The sequence below is a fragment of the Lemur catta genome, chromosome 11 (genome assembly GCF_020740605.2).
Source record: "Lemur catta isolate mLemCat1 chromosome 11, mLemCat1.pri, whole genome shotgun sequence".
NCBI lineage: Eukaryota > Metazoa > Chordata > Mammalia > Primates > Lemuridae > Lemur > Lemur catta.
The window spans coordinates 239,336-259,316 of record NC_059138.1 but is presented as its reverse complement, the minus strand read 5'-3'; the positions used below and the strand labels follow the sequence as shown (position 1 = coordinate 259,316).

General features: G+C 47.9%; 1 protein-coding gene across 2 annotated transcripts in view; it reads right to left on the bottom strand.

The window, feature by feature from the left end:
- ESYT2 (extended synaptotagmin 2) overlaps positions 1-8,355 on the bottom strand; it is a 92,763-nt gene extending 84,408 nt beyond the window's left edge. Inside the window, exon 1 of one of the 2 annotated variants that reach the window (XM_045565465.1) lies at positions 7,859-8,355. In XM_045565465.1, coding sequence (XP_045421421.1) covers positions 7,859-8,182 — 324 coding nt within the window. In that variant the 5' untranslated portion in view covers positions 8,183-8,355. The remainder of the gene's footprint in view (positions 1-7,858) is intronic. The other variant, XM_045565464.1, reaches the window with a different exon arrangement.
- Between the last annotated feature and the right edge of the window lie 11,626 nt (positions 8,356-19,981).

The following is a 19,981-nucleotide window of genomic DNA, read 5'->3' as shown; positions in this document are numbered from 1 at the left end:
GCACAAGGAAAAAGAGAGAGAGAAAGTGAAGTTATAAGGCATACTTTTAAGTGTTAATAATAGTAAAGCATCACGGTAGATAAATTCTTAGCAACAAAGTAAATTAAACAAACCCCAGTGAAACAGAAACAAAGAAAAACCGCAGGGCTCATCTGTTCCATTCTGGTGAAAGTGGGTGGGGAGGTGGAAAAAGGCAACCCTGCGGGGCAGAGAGTGACTCAGGCCCCACCAGGACAGCAGGACTGCCCCCGAGGGGCCACGGGCAGAGCCTCTGAGTCTGTGACCCAAGGTCAGGTCCAGCAGCCCCGGCCACCTCCCTCCCACCTCTTGCCTCACAACCACAGCAGGGGTCAGGCTCATCCTAGCCCCATCTTACCAAGGAGGAAACAATGGTTGTTCGTTTGGAGGTGTGGCTGACTCATCCAAAGCACTGGGCCAGGAAGGGGTGGGTCCTGCTCCTGAGCTGTCAGCCTCCACAGAGTGGGCTGCTCGGGGCAGATGGCCAATCACCTGCACGTGGGGCACCCCTCGGTGGTGAGGGGCTGCCAACCAACAAGGACCCTGGCCACATGGCCAATTGTTTTCAGGCAAGGACAAGACAATCCAGTGAGTATTCTCAGAACTCTTGAAGTAGCCATCCTCTACTGTGCTACACAAAGCCACTACTTCAGTTAAAAATGTTCGTAAACTGTCAAACTTTAATATATCAACACAGCACAGAGGAAGAAAGGCAACCTGAAGTTGTGACTTATTGTGGAGGGAATGTAAAGGTTGTTTACTTAAGAGATGGGGATAAATCTACTGACTTTTAGCATCATACCATTCAAAACCAAACGCCATCTTCCACTGCTAGATTTCCACTTATAAAATTATCATTCTACTCTAATGAGTTAAAGAAATCCATATATCCTAGATACAGATCTAATAAACAGCTTAAGTAAATAAGCTTTCATAACTTAAAAAGAACAAAATTAAATACCTCAAATTCTAGTTTTATCTTTTTCTCACCATATATCTCACAATCTTGTTTTTTATTATATAAAGCATAGTCTTCCATAGGATAGATAATATTGCAATCGTCAGTCATATTTCTGAACAATTATGACATAATATGCATAATATAATGTTTAATGAAGAAAGGATATTATACATATACATCCAAACATACCATTAAAAGGTTAAGCAAGTCAACCAAAATGTTATTCACGGCTATCTTAGTTAGTAGGATTGCAGGAAGGCTTTTGTCCTCTTTACTATTCTCCAAGGCTTGAGATGTCCTATAATGAGCATGCATTCTTCTTAAATCAGAAAAATTATGTTTTTAAAACCTGTCTAGTCATAACATAAAAAATAAAGAAAAATATACCTGCATGTTCATCAAAAATAGAAAGATAATGTGGGGCTTCACCACGTGACTGAACAAATAAAACTTCAGGCTCAATTTCAATGACAATTTTGCAAATAATAAAAAAGAACGTATGATGAAAACCATCATACTAGTATCTCCACACCCGCTGTTGGCGTGCTTATCACTAACTCTAGTGTGCAATCGCCAGGCACTGCTGAGCTGACATACAGGTGCCCTTGAGACATGCCTGTTACTCTGCACTGAGACTTGCACCCGGACACCCTGTTGTAACCCATTAAAAAGACGCCTGGCATTGAACCATGGCTCTCAGAGCCATCCGACATAAGAACAGTCATAAAACTGCCTATCACAAAAGTCACTAAAGATGACACAGCATAAATTTAGGCCTATGTGCATAGCTAGATCAACAAACCCCGGAAAAAGGTTTTAAATTCTCATGCAGAAAATCTGTTTTAAAACAGATTGATTTAAAGAGTTGAGCTATTACCTCAGTAAATGTAAAAAATGCCCTGAATAGCACTTTTTATGGCGAACATACTATTTTGCCAATGGAAAAATCTAATGAAGGTCTACCTTACTTTTTTTCCATATGCAATTAAGAGTCCAGAAAATTTTTAAGTCCTAAACCAGATTTTCCAAATTTCCTAAAAATCACTTGATTTTTAGTATAGTTGATCAGTACAAATAGAAACATTCACAAAAACAACACTACTCAATATATAATTTTCCACCAAATACCATTATGGGAGTTTGGCATTATGGAAGATGTTCTCAATATATTTTTTTCCTGGCTTTAAAAAAATGACCACGTATTGCTTTTATTAATACTAAAAAAGGGGGGAGGGTTTGGGGAGATATTAGTCAAAGGATATAAAATTTCAGTTAGAAGAAATAAGTTCAATTGACCTATTGTATAACATGGTAACTATGGTTAATAACAATGTATTCTTAAAAATCACTGAGTAGATTTTAAGTGTTTTCCCCACAAAAAATGATAAATATCTTAAAATCAGCTCAATTTAGCCATTCCACAATGTATTCATATTTCAAAACATATTGTACATGATAAACACATACAATTTTTTATCAATTAAAAAACAAAATTGAAAAGAAAAAAACCCCACCATCTCATACTATGACTAAAGCTAGGATTAAATATAGATTTGTGTTATTGCCAGCTAGTAAATGTCTTGAGTTTAAGGCGTCTTATATTTGTGTTGTAAGCACCTAGCATAATATCTGGGACATAGCAAATGTCTAATAAATGTTGGCTGGGTAAATAAATGTACCCACAAAGACTCATTTTTAATCCCTACACATAAATTGGGATCTACTCTAGGAAGATGTGCCAAAACAAATGGTTTGTTTTAACAAACATTACAGGACTTGAAAAACATTTAAGAAAAATAAATGAAGAAAAGTCAGTGACACAGAGAAAGACCATAAGAAAACCTCTATAAATAAAATATGTTTAATGGAAAATGATCCCATGCAAAAGATAACTGACATATTAACTGTCTGTGTCAGAATTATGCCCCACCCAATCCCACAAGAACATGAGGTGACTCAGTGTTCAAGGCACAATAAGATCATTGAGAGTAAATGAAAACAGTCCATTTGAAGAAAGCTGGGACGAGTACTCCAGCTACAACGATTGGCACAGAGCACAACAATATGGCTGGGAGTCTTCCGGTACCTAAAGCAAGATGAGAACTATACTGCATTACACAGTAGCTTTCCTTTTCTGACTTCACTAGCTTAGATCTGAATACATCACTCTCTTCCCTCGAGACACATCCAAACACTCCTCGTTTCCAGAGCGTGGTAGTATTTACACTCAGTTTCCAACTCCCTGTAAGCCGGGGGAACTGCCGTGAGGGCCTGGGCCAGCGTCCAGAGGCAGCACGTTCACTCCTCACCCTGGGGGTCTGGTGGGAGCATCTCCAGTCCTCAAACATACATGATAATTGTGTATGGAAACCTCCAATCAGAGTGAAGAGTTTGGAATAACTCACAGAAAAAAAAAACAGATTTAGGTTGTTTATATCCTTGAAGCATGCTTTCTATGTTGTACAATTAGAATTTATATTGTTTTAGCCAGTATCAACGTTTAATACTGGAGCTGGGCACAGTGGCAAGTGCGTGTAGTCCCAGCTACATGTGAGGCTGAGGTGACAGGGTATCTTGAGCCCAGGAGTTTGAAGCCAGCCTGGGGAACATAGTGAGACCCTTCTGGAAGGGAGGGAGAGACGGAGGGAGGGATGTTAGGTTAGGTTTAAGGTAAAAATATTTATCTAGTTACTTTTTTCAGTCACAAGCCCACCTCTTTCGTTTAATATCCTTTAAAATGTAAAGCTGAAACAATATTCTTTAAAAAATTTAATAGTTTTTGCTATAATTCCATTAGCAAAGAGGCACAGATCACTTTGCACTGTAACCGACCACCTTTTTAACCTCTTTTTAAAGGAAATTCAATGTCTGTATTTTTAAACAGTGCTATTGAGATATATCTCACATACCTTTCAATTCACTCATTTAAAGTGTAAAATTTGATGGTTTTTAGTATAGTCACAGTGTCTATAAGAAAATCAAATGCTGTGACCAATGTAGAAATCATGAAAACTTACAGAAAAGATCATAGGTTTATTAGGCCTAATGACAACACTAAATTACCAGTTTCCATAACTGATTATTCACAGGATTGAGATGTATATTTATATATATGTATTTATAAAATATATCACACATATTTTAACATATACATTTATATAAATTATTTATATTTCAGTCCTAGTTTTGTATTTCCCCATCTTTAAGTATAGAATAAGGATAATATTCATGTGAAACAGAAGTATTACTAAAACCAGAGTGTACAAACTAATGCATGCATATATACTAAATAGAAATCTACTTTTTAGTTTCAACTAAAAACTAGATATTTACTGCTTTACTTTTAGCAATTTTGAGGCATTATGTTCTAACGTAATGTAGCATTTGCACCACACAACATAAAGTAATGCAACTGTCACAGCCTTTTCCTGTTTGTGTTATAGCTGCAATGTGGTGTGAACAAGAAACCCACAGTGGCACCCATATCCCATTTGCAGCTATGAGGAGGACTCTAACATTCCGTCAAACCACACAATCACTCCAGGATTTAAGTGCTAAAATAGCACTCACTTTACAATAGCTAAATTGTGGCTCCTGAATCAGATATGCCAAAAAGTCTTCACAAAATTTTATTAAAGTATTAAATCAATGATTAATGCTGATGAAAAAAATATTTGCTCTTTGTTTACATGAGACCACAGTGAACTCTTTACTTTTGTTCATTTGGTTCGTAGGCTATACATATCATATTCTGGCTGAAGTTAAATTCTCCTCAACTTCCCAGAAGAACAATGGGAAGAAAGCTCTCCCCCAAGGAAAGTTTGTATACAATAGTGCAGAACATAAACAAGGAAGCTAGTATTCCCTCATTCTCAATAGTCCAAGTACTTGAGTAATAAAAGGCCAACTGTCAGAATAGTTACATAATGCTGTACATGACAGGTATGGGTCTCTACCTACTTGCAGACGTAGAGTCACCATTTATTGGCAACAGTAAAAACAGGAGAGTGAGAGTTCACCCGACTAAGTTCTAATTTTTCAGATAAATAAAAATATCAATGGAAAATTATCCTTATTCATCTCTATAAAAACTTAAAGAATCTTCATAGGTGGGTGTGGCAGCATGCGCCTATAGTCCCAGCCACTCAGGAAGCCAAGGACTGACTGAGCCCAGGAGTTGAAGACAAGTTGGGCAACACAGTAGGAACCCCTCTCTTAAAAAAAAGAAAAAACTTCTTCACCCAGAGTTGTCTAATTTTCTAGAGCCCCATCAGTGTAGGCTAGACATGTCCTATAACAAAAAGCCTTGCCAATGCATCAAGCCTGCCAGGCCTTTGCCCTGTATATGAACAAAGGAGTGAGAAATAAATAACAACACTATTGACATTAAAGCTGTTGGACCAAATTCTTGTAGAATTAACAGTTAAGTGAGAAACATTTTTCATTTCCTAGTAGTCTCAATTCAGGAACAATATATATTTTTTGTCAAAGTATTAATACTCTTAATATCATTTCCACATCCAGGATAAATGTTTACTTTACTAAATAAAAAGAAGAAAACCTGCCAGTGAATCTACGCAAAGGTGGAGTGAGGAAGCTTGTAGGACATTAGTTTGTTTTCCTGTGCTTCCATTCTATGACTCACTGTCCTTAGAGACACAATATGAAAAAGTATATAGTCTTTATGATGTGCAAATATATCTTGTTTAAAGCAAAATACAAACCCAAAGTTTAGAAACCCCAAGAACCTACATATGTGCAGTAAAAATCAAAGTACTAGTAATTCTGAAATATTTTCTCATGCCTGGCTTCTTGTATTGTTGATTTACTCTCTGGCTACAGCAGAATTTCAGGCACACTTCTATACCACACAACCCACTGATTTTATTATAAATAAAAATAACAAAAGTATAATTTATACTTTTAATAACAAAATATATATAAATATATGTATTATAAAAATATATTTAAAAATCTCTCTAAAACCCTGGATATGATCACTGTCAAGTTTCATGTGAACCCTTACAGAAGTCCTCTGACAATATAGGCATGTTTAAGTATTTATGTGTGTGATATGAGCTGGAATACAAATTTGGAATAAACAAGCAAAAAATCCTGGAGAAATTCTTTATGAGACAAACACCATGGTTCCTTAGTTTAAGTCACACAGATGAAAAACCCAAGAAAAGAATCTTTAGCTAATCACCTTTTCATTGTTTAAAAAATTAGTTCTTCAATATGGCAGCAATTTTACTTATTAATTTACTATGAGAAAACAGTCTTGTCTTTCACAAAGATTTTTACAAGCAAATTTGCTATTAGCCCATTGCTCAATAACCAAGTACCTATGGAAGTCAGCACCATCACTTCCTGTGCGTCTGAGCGTTGATTATGCTGCTGATCTGGCAACGTATCTACTCTCCCTTTCTGCTTACTTTCTAACACCGTTTAACTTGGTGTAACATGACACAAGACGTCACTCTAACATCCCTTTTCATTTCCAAAGCGCACTTCCAGCCTTGGTTTCTGCCACCGTGGGTACCCTAACTTCTGTTTCCGCAGTCCCTGGGTTTCCCTGCTGCAGCGGACCGCGTACCACGCCAGCTACTGTGATTCTGCCAAAGGCCACTGTGTCACGTATCCAGCACCTACTGAAAGATTTTAAGTTCCAAACTCCCTTACTACTGAATTCTCATTCCAATTGCCACTTGTCATCACAAAGCGGCATCTACGATGTTGCTCTTGTCCTGGGCTCTCCTGCTTTCTAATTCTTGTCTGTTTGCCACCGTGTCATACACTGCACGCCTGACTTTTCAAGTGTCTCGTGACTGGAGACAGGGACTCTTCTCAAAGCCCTTTTCTCCTCTGAGAATGACCCTTCCGAAACCCCAGTTTACAGCCAGCCTGAAGGGAGCCTCAGTAAACACCATTTCCTGCAGTCTGAACCGGTGACACCAACTCAAGGCTCAGAAAGACGCCCGGAGTGAGAAGATGACGAAACCCCTACTCCATAAACTCGCTGCCTAGAGAACTGCCCGGGCAGAAATAAGTAAGCAGGAGCGCGACTTGCCGTCTGGCGACTCCGCCCAAAGTCCCCGCCCCACCCGCACCCGGCTCAGGTCGACCCTACAGGAAGACACAGCCCCACAAGGGGACAAGCGACACAGCCTTTCCATCACTCTAAGACAGCAAATCTTGCGACGGACTCGCACTGCTCTTGACCCTGTCAGAAGCCCCCACAATGAATGAGTCCTCTCCGAGAAGAAGGAAAAATTAACTTCTCTCCCACCGCTGTCACTACGTTTTTTTAAAACGCAGCAAAGGAAAACCAACCACTCCCAGGCCGGCAGCCGGCTCGGGGCCAGGACCGGAGCGCCGCGACTCCGGGACAGAAATTCTCCCGGGTTCCGCAGGGCAGGGCGCTGACAGGGCCAGGGGTCCTCCGGGGTGTCCGGCAGGGCCGGGCGGTGACACGGCCGGGGGTCTCCCAGGGGGTCGGGCAGGGCAGGGCGGTGACAGGGAGGGGGTCCTCCGGGGGTCGGGCAGGGCAGGGCGGAGACAGGGCCGGGGGTCCTCCGGGGTGTCCGGCAGGGCCGGGCGGTGACACGGCCGGGGGTCTCCCAGGGGGTCGGGCAGGGCAGGGCGGTGACAGGGAGGGGGTCTTCCGGGGGTCGGGCAGGGCAGGGCGGAGACAGGGCCGGGGGTCTTCCGGGGGGTCGGGCAGGGCAGAGCGGTGACAGGGCCGGGGGTCCTCCGGGGGGGTCGGGCAGGGCTAGGCGGCGACAGGGCCGGGGGTCTCCCGGGGGTAGGGCAGGGCAGGGCGGTGACAGGGCCGGGGGTCTTCCGGGGGGTCGGGCAGGCCGGGCGGGCCGCACTCACCCAGGCCGGCAGGTCGCAGGCGCGCACGCCCAGGCGCACGGCGCGCTCCTCGTCCTCCAGCAGCGCCAGCGCGCGGCACAGGCGTCCGGCCTTGAGGCCGCGGCGGCGGCGACACCAGGCGAGCAGCCCGAGCGCCAGCAGCACCCAGCTGAAGCTCAGCCCCAGGTAGCCGAGCGCGTACACCGGCAGCAGCAGCGCGAAGCCGCGCGCCAGCTGCGCCAGCAGCCCCGGCACGTCCACGCTCGCCGCGGCGCTGGGGGCCTCGGGCGCCGGGCGCACCTCGGCCTCGCCCGCCTCCGGGCCCTCGCCCCGGGCGCCGCTCATCGCCCCGCCGCGCCGTGCCGCCCTCCCGCGACGCGCCCTGAGCTCAGCGGACCCGCGCGGCTCGGCCCGCGCGCCAGCACCTCTGAGGGCCGGCGCCGCACTCGCCCGCGCCCTCAGCCCGGCCCCGCCCGAGGGCGGTGCGCGGCGTCCCCGCGCCGGGGGCGGGCCCGAGGCGAGGGCTTGACCGCCGCTTTCGCCGTCGCGCCGGGGGCGGGGCCTGAGTCCGGGAGCGCGGCGTGGCCCGCGGCGCCGCGCCACCGCGAGTGGGCGGGGCGGCTGGCTGTGCGCCATCGCGCGGGGGGCGGGGCCTGAGGCGAAGGACGGCCGCCGAGGCCCCGGGGCGTGGCGCCACCGCGAGTGGGCGGGGCGGCTGACATACGCCATCGCGCGGGGGCGGGGCCTGAGGCGAGGAACGGACGCCGTGATCCCGGGCGCTACGTCACGCGGGAGTGGGCGGGGCCGGCCGCGGCGCCCTCCCGCGGGTGTTCGACCCGGGCCCTTGGCGCTGCTCTCGCGTGTGCGATCCCTGAGGTGCTCGGCCCTCATGGTTCCTCCGCCCCGTTTGTCGGGGTTTGTAACTCTAGGGGCCCGTCCGGTTTGACAGCCCCACGGCTCGTGTGCGCAGGGTGTGGGGGAGAACCGCAAAACCCGCGAGGGCCGCTGAGGGCGCTGTTGTTGAAGCTGCTGCTCCTGCCGGGACCGCACAGCCTGAGGCGTCTTCTGCGTCGGGGGCCGGAGAGGGTGGGGGAGGGGCTGGAGGCTTCACGGGGGAGGGGCCGGAGAGGGTGGGGGAGGGGCTGGAGGCTTCAGGGGGCGGGGCAGGAGGCTTCAGGGGGAGGGGCGCGGGGCGGGTCCAGCAGAGGGGACCCAGGGGAAGGGGCTGGGGGAGAGGGCCTGGGGGAGGGGACGCAAGGGAAGGGCTGCAGGGGGCAGTTATGGGACGGGGATCCAGGGGAGAGGGCCGGGGGTCGGGGCCCAGGGGAGGGTACCGAGGGGAAGGGGCGTGCGGTGAGGGCGCCCAGGGGGCGGGCCCTGGGCCCAGGGGGAGGGGTCGGGGGAGGGGTCGGGGGAGGGGCCCCCCCGGGGGATGGCCTGGGGTGCCCGGGGACGGGGCCCGGGCGAGCGGTGGAGGGGCCTGGGCTGGCGGGGGTTCCGCGGGGAGGGGGCCCAGGGGTTGCCCCGGGCTGCCAAGGAGGCCATACTCCCGGAGCACACGGCCACTGTTGTCGCCTGTGTTTCCGGTAAATTCCATCAAGGTAACTATATTTGTTTCCTGATCTTCTTGAGGCCAAACTGTGGCAGAGAACATTCTCCTTGAGTGTTTTCCAGCCTATTCAGTGAATTTCAAGGAAATTTTTAGTCAATTTGCAACAAACTAGGGCACTGGCAGGTAATGAATAAACAGATGCACAGAAACGGTCACCTTTGTGTGTAGGAGTTCCTCTCCCCACCCTCGTTTGTGTGTCTGCATGATTATGTATGTGCGTGTGTGTGCAGGTTGTATTACACACGTGTAAAACATTGCTCTGGATCCCCCAGAACACTCCAGGCAAGAGCCTAAACCTCAAGCAAGGGAAGGAAGTAATCTTCCTTGTCTTGCTGTTCACATTCCCTTGATTGCGGCAGCGCTGGTGAGTCTCAGCCCCTTTCTCTGTGCAGCAGGTTCGTGCTCTCGATGCCACCTCCCATTCCAGACTAAGCCTTGAGAGCATCAGAACAAGGAATTGCCGTGTTGTCGCAGGAAGGAGTGTCTTTGGCAGTGTTTACACTTGGAGGATCACGTAAAAACCCTGTGCCATCTGCTGTCGACCTGGGGATGTAAAACAGGAGAGAAGCAAAGCGTGCTGGTGTCGCAAACCAGTCAGCCGCCTTCACGTCGCCCACTGCGCCTCTGGCCCTTCCTGTACTTAACGACGTGAAGAAGGCAGAACGGCTGGCAGTGTTGCCCCTCAGCTCTCATTCTGCGCTGGGTCTAATAACAGGTCCAGTTTGGTTCTGAGGTTTTTGTTAATCTTTACTCTTTATCCCTCAATGTCCTGGGATGCTTTAGATTGCCTGATCCTTCCTTCTGTGTGGACAGTTCTCCAAGGAAAGGTGCTGCTTTCTCGGAGCAAAGACTGTCACTCTGAATGTTCTAGTCCAAAGCTATGAAGTTTCAGCCTTTCTCATTTCAGAGAAAAGTGCTGCCTTCGGTTCAGTCTTTCCTGCTTTACCTTAGACTCCCTTCCCCAACGCCTCTGTGACAGGGAAGGGAGGCTTAGCATGACTAGCTCCATTTTGCTTCTGACCCCCTGCGGAAATACCCTTTAGGTTAAAAGTTTCTGCTTAGCTCTGACGTAGGCTACAAGAAAGGGTGACAACAGCGCCGTTTCCAAAACTAACTCCCAGGGAGGTAGGGAAAGCATACACATGTAAACTGAAGAAAATGTGGAAACAGCCCAAGTGCCCATCAGTAAGTGAGTGGATTAATAAAATGTGGTATATGGATACCATGGAGCACCACTGAGCCACAAAAAACAATGGTGATATCGCACCTCTTGTATTTTCCTGGATAGGGCTGGAACCCATTCTATGTGAAGTATCCCAAGAATGGAAAAACAAGCGCCACATGTACTCACCATCAAATTGGTTTCATTGATCATCACCTAAGAGCACATTTAGGAATAACCTTAATCGGGTGTCAGGCAGATGTGGGGGGGGAGGGGATGGGTGTATACATACATAAGGAGTGTATACAGTCTGGGGGATGGACACGCTTGAAGCTCTCACTGGGGGGAGGGGGTCAAGGGCAATATATGTACCCTAAACTTTTGTTCCCCCATAATATGCTGAAATTAAAAAAAATGATGAGGTTCATAAATTTGGAAAGGAGAGCTTCATTGCTCATCAAGGGTTGCAGCCTGTGGGTGGCCCAGGCCAAAAGGCACAAACCCGTGCTTCCAGAGAGGAACAATGGGAACAGGAATCTGCGCTGAGCTGAGTGGCCAAGGATACATATTTAACAAGCTGTAGGAGGAGTCATGAATATTTATGAGAAACATGCACATGCTCAGTCCGGCTTTATGCCCATTTATGGGGTCCATGTTCCGAAAGTGGTGGCCCTCTGATATCAAAAGGTGAAGCAAGGACATGAAAACCCTCTCTGCCCATGCTGTGTAGATTGTTTAAAGACCACTCCACGGTTGGTGGTCTTTTGTCAGGGAAGAATACTGGTCAGGATCATGAACTGGGCTTTTGTAGCCCTCAGGAATAAAGCCTTGTGGCTGTTAGCAAGGAAGTGGGTATACTGAGGTGTCTGACCTCCCATCCCATCCTTGCTGGGAACTCAGTTTTAAGGTTTCTCTGGGGTCGCCTTGGCCAGGGAGGGGGTCTGTTCAGTCAGTGGGGGCTTAGGATTTTATTTTAGTTAATGCACACAAGTAACAATGCTATGTTAAAGATTTTTAGGAACATCCTGACCTTCGTCCTCCAAAGTTGACCAAAAGCAAAGAAGTTTTACAACCTCCTCAGACCCTCCCTGACACCCAGTTGTCACCAGCGGTTCTTGGTCATCTCTTATGACCTGAGCCCCGCTTCCCCTTCCCTTAAGAAGAGCCCTAACGGTCGTGCTGACATAGGATGGTTAAGTTCTCTGGGACAGTAGTCAACCATCTTCTCAGTGTGCTGACTTTCTGAATAAAAGTCACTGTCCTTGGCCCAACACCTTGCCTCTCGACTTACTAGCTGTCCTGCAGCGAGTGGTATGAGCTTGACCTTGGGTACACTCTGAATATGTTTAATTCTAGGAGGTGGGAGCACACACTCTGCATCTCTTCCTTCCATGGCACCAACCAAGACCTTTCTGTCCAAACCTGCCAAGACTCCTCTCCTGCGTTTCTGTGGTGCTCCTTTCTGTGATACAGCCAAGCACTCTTACCGTAAACGTCCTTTGCCTAAGCTATCCTGGACAGATCTTTGTGCTTTGCAGCAGAAAGAATGAGAAAAAGCTTGCTTTGTCCTTTGGTACGTCAACCTGAAATAACCAAAAGCATCAGAGCCCAGCTGTAAAGAGTCCATTCAAGCAGGAAGTTGGGACTGGCCATTCGAGACACACAGACACCAGAGTAATGGGGTCAGTGCTCTGAGGTTAAAGGTTAAGGTCTTGCTTATATAGACAGAAAACAAAAATTTAACAGAATTACATTTTTAAATAGAAAGCTGCTTTAAGGGTTACAACAAATTAATTACAATGTTCTTTTCTGTATGGCTTATTTTCTTTTTACACCTGGTTTTCGTTTCCTTTCTAATTTAAAAGTGTGTTTAACATTCCATCCTAAGACATGATAGCCCTGAAATCTTTGTATGAGAAAGGCAAGAGGGAGGTTAATGTATAATGAAGATCAGCAGTGGGGGGGGGGGGGGAAGGGTCTTCCCAGCCCTTTGGTCATTCACAGCCTTTCACAAACAATGCCTGTGAGGGAGAAGGCCAGTCCATAGGCAGAGAAGCAAAGGTTAAGGCTGCCTGTCATGTGCCTCTGGCCCTATAATCACATTTCTTTAAGGCCCCAGATAATTTAAAATTCTAACAGCTTAGATTTGGATTACTTATTTTCACATTTTCTTACCCAGATTTTTATATACATCTCTTAATTGATGGTATCCTTTTGATCCCACCCTCATTTTTTAAAGAGATATCAGGAGACCTGACATCCCCTCCTTCCCTCTCCCCTCCCCTCCCCTCCTTTCCCATCCCAGCAGGGAGGAGGCTGCTGGGAGACCTGGGTGCTGGCAGTGGGAGGGGGCTAGGGGCAGGCAGAGGACACTGTCTGGTTACATCAGAAACTTATAAATAGGGAAAGGGGAAGACCAGAAAGAACCCTGAGGCATTGGATTGGAATTGGAGGCATTAATATGAACTCATTTTTTAAATATATATTTATTAATATTTGTGTGCATATGTATGTAGGTGTATGTGCATGGAAAACATGGATGTGTTTTTTACTTCTGTCTGCTGAGGGTGTCTAGCAGCAATGGTACAGCAATGCCAGTGAACACAGCCAGCTCCCGCATCTTGTCTTCTAAATACCGTTCTCCGATAAAAGGAGCCAGGGCTCTTTGGAGAAATGGAACAGTGAAAGTACAAGATGATCCTGGAATATTTTGTTCCAGGAAGTAAGGAAGTGCTCAAAGAATCATGTGACCTCAAAGGAAGCAGCTTGAAGGGGCTCTTGGGGCCAAGTCTGGGACAATTTGAGCAGCAAAACAAAGAGTGGTATTGGTGGATTACAACCCAGTGAGCAAAACTGGAACCCAAGAGTCCATGCTGATGTCCATGGATAGACAGGTGGTGAATGCAGGGAAATAACAGCGGAGAGGGAAGCTCTTCTTTACAGAAGGACATCAGCGTGTTAGTGGGGAAGGATGGTGAAAACAGAAGTCGCCATTTGGCAGTCATCTTGGGGTCGACGCAGGGAAGAGCTATGAGTGCAGGCTCAGGACCACGGGTGGACTTTGATGACGATTAGTACTGAAATACCTTTATACAACATAGTTATGATTACAAAAGGGAAAATGGAGACTTTCTGGTGGGAAAACCCAGCAGACACCAACATGACCTTGCAGTAGAGGTAAACATCACCAGTGGGAGACGGGTGGAAATTTTGAGTCCCGATACAGTGTGCTCAGGTGAGCACAGCAGCATTTCTGGAACACTTCTGCCAGAAAACATGACCTCCTCATGTCCCGAGGGAGCATCAGACCCATAATAGAGACCATCTTTAAAGCTCACAAAAGACAGGAAGACGTAAGAATTGCTCGGATACAGGAGACTGAAGAGGCGTGGCCCCACGCCGTGTGTGTTCCTAGGTGGTATCTGGACACAGAAAAGAAACGTAGGCCGAGCTGCTGAAACTCAGGTGGGGTCTGTGGATGGGACAGTAATGTCGTATCACCGTTGACTTCCCCACTGGGAGGGCTATACGGTGGGGTCTGCCCTTGTTTTGGAGAAATAGGAACTAGAGTATTTGGGGATGCTGTGGTTTGAATGTGTCCCCTCCAAAATTCAGGTGTTGAAAAATGGCCGATGTGATAGTATTAGGAGCTGGGGCCTTTGGCCCATGAGGGCTCCTCCCCTGTGAACAGGATTCGTGACCTTATAAAAGAGGCTTGTGGCGGCCTTTGGTTCGGTGCCACGTGAGGCCACGGCATTTCTCTCCTCACTGTCAAGGCACCATTTTGGAAGCAGAGAGAAGCCCTCACCAGACACCAAAAGTGCCAGCACCCTGATCACGAACTTCCCCACCAGAACTGTGACAAGATGAATTTCCGTTAATGATGTTACCCCATCTCAGGTATTTTGTTACAGCAGCACAAAGACAGGAACACTAAGATAGGAAGAGATGAGCAATCATATGTGAAGCTCTTTCTCATATCATTCAGAAAAAGACGAACGATAGTGACAATGTGTGTAGACAGATAATAGCAGAGAAGAGACTTCTAGAAGAGTGGGGCAAATGGGCTGTGAGCTGATGTGAGAATCTGAGTGGGGAGATAAAAGGGTTTTTGGTACTTGCATATGTTCTCTAAGTTTGAAGTTTTTGTGAAATTTATTTTTAAAAGTCCGTGTTTCCATCAAATGGCCACTTTAAAAATACATATTTGACTGAGTATCTTCCCTGCTTATAAAATGTTCCCTTTTCTTATGGTGTAAAATGAAAGCTCCTAAGCGTGATGGACGGAACTTTTGAAAACAGGACCCCCGACTTCTGCCTCACTTCCAGCCACCTCCCTAAGCAGTGTCATCGTTCTTCTCAAGCCACACTGCTGCCGATCTTCGTGCCTCTGCCATTCTCTGTGCCTGGACCAGCCTTCTCCATCCTGACCTGGTGGCAAGCTCCTACTCCTCTTTCAAAACCCACTCTGCGTTATCTCCACCTCAGAGAAGGCTTTGGTGATATCTCTCCCTATGAGCAATCATCTCTGTACCTCGTGCTTGTCTCTGTGACCACACGTCTACAGAATACAGCTCAGCTTCTTTGGGCTTGTCTCTCTTTGAAGCCACTTGTCCTCAGGAACCCCAGAGGCAGCTCCGTGCAGGTGGAGGGGAAGCTTGGATTAGATGGGGCATGTTAGAGTCCCCACCTGAAGCCATGTATCAGGTTATAAGCTCCATTTTGGTTCTTTTCAGTAATGAAGAGGATATACAGCAGGCTTAGCTGCATCTTCTACTCGCGTCTCCCAAGGTGAAGCCAAGGTGTTGGCTGAGCTGGTTCTCCAGCTCAGGGTCCTCTCCTAAGCTCATTCAGGTCGTGGGCGAGAGTCAGTTCCTTGCAACTGTGGGACCGAGGTCCCATTTTCTTGCTGGCTCTTAGCCAGGGCTCAGCCTCAAGTCCTTCCTTGCGGCCCCTCCACAGGCTCCCACAATGTGAGTTTACTTCCTCTTCTTCCAGAACATCCTCAGTGGCCCTCTGTGCTCCTTCTCTTAAGACCAGGCCCACCAGAATCGTCCCCCCTTTGACCCACTCAGTGTGCTGATTAGTAGCCTGATCACAGGCGTGACAGCCCCTCACACCCAAGGAGAGCCACCACCAGCATGGACAGCGGGAGAGTTCCACTCACCACAGCCTCCTAATTGGTAGAGAGAGGACTGTTAACTGGCCTCTGAAATTCCAAAAAGGACTCCAATTACGGTGGGTAACTTATAAGTTTATAAAGGGAGGCTATAACTTTGGCACCCCACATATTTTCATCGTCCCTAAATGCTTTTAATTCAGGTAATAGTATATACTAAAAACAACAATAAAATTGTTGTTAACTAAAATTGAGTGCTTAGTTTGTCCTGGACATCATGCTAGGTACTTTACATAACTACTCATTTGATCCTCACAATTACTGTGCAGAGTGATTCCTATTTATAAAAAATTATTTATTTGAGAGAATGAGTCTTCACTCTTGTCACCAGGCTGGAGTGTAGTGGCACAGTCATGGCTCACTGTAGCCTCAAACTCCTGGGCTCAAGAGATCCTACCACCTTGGCCTCCCAAGTGCTGGGATTATAGGTGTGAACCACCACACCAGGCCAAGTCCCATTTTTGTAGAAGAGGAAACTGAAGCACAAGGTGGTAAAACAAATCACCCAAGTTCAAGCTGCCAAGAGGCTGATCAGGGTCGTGGACACAGGCAGTAGGACTCCACAGCCAGCATTAGGCCAATTCACAATTCTGCCGCTTTGTGGAAAGGTCTTGCTTGTATTGAACACCGTGGGTAGGCTATGTGCAACACCTGTATACGCTGGCATTCTAAGATAACACTATTCATGTGACTACAAAACCTAGGAAGGATGACAGAGGAAGGTGGTTGATTTTTGTAACAAAGTTGCTTATTGTGAAAACATTGTTTTGTTTCTACTGTAACCTGAAGTTATAAACTAGTTTGTAGTCTAGTGAAGGAGACGGAAATTAATTTTTAAAGTTACATGACAGAGGACCTGGGAAAACTCTCACAAATGAATTGGATATGGGTCCCAAGTGGGGAAAGTCTGCAGTGGGGTGGTGCCGCGCTGACACTCCAGGGATGGCGGTCAGCTGTGTGGTGGACCAGGGGACGGAGGGAGATCTTGCAGGACGGCCTGCGGGTGGGCAGAGCGCAGTGCGTTCTCGGGAGCTGCAGTCTGGCCCACAAGCGGAGCAAGTGCGATGCAGTGGAGGCTGTGAGCTCACAACTGTCTCTGGGCTTCCACTCCTTCTCCACCTGCAACCACGTTCCCTTCCCTCCCGTTGTCAGGGCTTGGTGTTGGCCAGCCTCACATTTAGATCTTGGTATCCTGACATTCAAGGCCCTTTACAAATAGGATCATTCCCCCATTCCAGCCTTGTCCCCAGCATCCCCACCAAACCAGTTACAAAACACATCCTCTTGTTACCAGCTGCTGAACTCCTCAGTTCTTGTCTCCTCACAATCGAAGAACGAAAGCAAGAGACAGTTTTGAAGCAGCAAGCAGCAAAGTTTATTAGGCAAGTGCACCTCCAGGCAAGCAGGCAGACTGCCAAGGAGGATTAGCAAGCGACAGTACACTCCAGAAGTGGGGTTGGGGTAGGACTGGGCACACATCCCAGTGGACAGTGGCACTGCGGTCTCTGTGTCCTCCCTTTTTCTTGTCTGGCTTCTCCTACTTCCTGAACTTCTCTTTTTTTCTTTTTCTTGACCAGTGGGGATGTCTCCTTCCTGATGTCTGGCATGGGCAGTTTCCCACCTTATCAAAGTTCGGCCTGGATGTGTGGTGTCCAAAGCCCATGGGGGGAGGGGTCAAACTCTAATGTATAGTGTGCCCTGTGCTGTTCCTCTTATGTTTCTTGTGATAGCTGTGGTTGCCCTTGTCTTGTTAATGTGTTCTCTTGCTCGGCATCCCATTTGTCTACACTGTATGTTTTCCTATTTTCTCTCATGTCTCACTTTTCTTATGCTAATATTCTGTGACACCCACTGGCCACCCTAATCTTGCAGTGTGTCTTCTTGTCAGTATCCCGTTTGTTTACACGGCCTGTTCTGTATCTCCTCTGCTCATGTCTCCCTTTCCTACCTACGCTAACACTGTGCCGTTGACCCGTGCTGTCTAGTTCAAAAGCCACTGGCCACATGTGGCTTTGTGCACTTGACGTATCGCTTGTCTAAACTGAGATGTGCAGCAAGTGAAAATACACACTTTTGAAGACAGTATTAAAAAAAGATTGTACAATAACTCAGTAGTTTCAATATATACTATATGTCAAAATAACATTTTGTATATATTTGGTTAAATATGTTGTTAAATTTGATTTTTTTTGAGAGAGAGATTCTTATTCTGTCACCCAGGCTAGAGTGCAGTGGTGTTGTCTTGGCTCACTGCAATTTCAAACTCCTGGGCTCAAGTAATCCCCCTGCCTCAGCCTCCAGAGTAGCTGTCACTACAGGTGTGTGCCACCACATCCAACTAGTTTTTTTAGTTTTTGTAGAGATGGGATCTTGCTCTTGCTCAGGTTGGTCTCGAATTCCTGGCCTCCAGCAATCCTCCTGCCTTGGCCTCCCAGGGTGCTAGTATTACAGGCGTGAACCTTCAGGCTCAGCCTGATTTCATCTTTTTTAACTTCTTTTTTTGTTTTTAAGAGACGGGGCCTTCCTCTGTCACCCAGGCTGGATTGCAGTAGTGTGATCACAGCTCACTGAAGCCTTGAACTCCTGGGCTCAGGTGATCTTCCTGCGTCAGCCTCCCCGGTTACTGGGACTATAGGTGTGCGCTACCACACCTGGCTTTTTTTTTTTTTTTTACTTTTTGTAGAGACGGGGGTCTCACTGTGTTGCCCAGGCTGGTCTCGAGCTCCTGGCCTCAAGTGATCACTATGCCTCGGCCTTCCAATGTACTGGGATTACAGGTGTGAGCCACCACACCTGGCCTATTTAAACTTTTTAAAGTGTGGCTACTGGTATATTATTAATATGTGGCTTGCATTCTCTATTGGACAGCACAGTTATATATTAATACATAGTAAATTATTACAGAACACTCCAAACCCTTTCTCCTGTCTGTGCTTGCACACTTTGTTTTTTATCTCAAAATGTTCTTTCCCAGCCTCTCTCTGCCTGGCAAATTTTACGCTTCAAGGTCCAACTGAAATGAAGCCTTTCCCAACTTGGTTCTCATATTCCAGGCAGATGTGTCACTTCCTCATCCACTGCGTTTTAAGAGTAGCTTTTATACTTCCACACTAACAGTTGTTTGCACATTTCTCTCTCCCAACACTAAGGCCACTAGAGGTCCAGATAGCGTTTTATTTAGCGTTCTGTCTCCAGCACTCTTAGTTCCCAGGTCACCAGATGAATTCAAGAAGCCATCTAGTGAAGCAGTAAAGATGACCCCAGAACTATAAGACAGAATGTAACCACGGGCAAACGAGCTATTCAGAAAATAATTGTTTTAGGCTCCTCTAAAGCCATAAATCCATTTATTCGGCAAATGCGGTGGGACATAGTGAGACAGAGGAAACGGCACCCGCAAAGCCCAGTGCACGGGGTGCACTTGGGGAGCTCTAAGTCGCTGTCTGGCTGCGAGAGGTGCCACAGGAGCGCGCAGTGACTGTCGTGATAGGGACACTTCGGATGGCCCTGCGGCTGGAGCCGCGAAAAAGGGCGGATTTAAGATCTAATTAAGAGGTAGTGGCCGCGAGTTCGTGAGCACAGGTGGGCGGTGGTGCGCGGGGCTACCCCGCCTGGACCCCGCAGGGCTGACCTAAGGCACGGGCATCAGGGGCCCGCGGGAGCCAGCCCCGCTCAGAACCGCCCCAGAAGCTCCCTTCCCACCGCACATGCCGACGACGTGGACGCCAGGGCCCCCAGGTCTCCTCCTGCCTCCTCGGCGGCCTCTCCCAGCCGACCCGGGCACCCCGGGACCCCTCCCCGCCGGGCCTGGGTCTGGGGCGGCGCGGGCTCCTACCCGGAAGGCGCAGGGAAAGCTTCGCGGGCGCACAGCACCGCCTCCGTGCCCGCCTCCCGTCCAACAGCCCTTCCCACGGCTTCGATCCCTGCCCGCCGAGCGTAATTTGTAAAGCGCAAAGCCTTATTCAAATGTAAAGCTCTTTCACGATCCTCTCTCCCTCCCGTAGGGCCTGCGGGGCGAGACCGGCAGACACCCGGGCACCGGGACCCGAGAGAACGGCCACCGCCGGCCTCGCGCCACCCCGGCAGTCGGGTGCCTGCGGCCAGCAATGCGCAGGCGCACTAAGAACGGCCGCGGGGCATGCCGGGCAGCGACTGCTCGGCACTCTGCTGCTCCCGCCTGCTGGTTGCTAG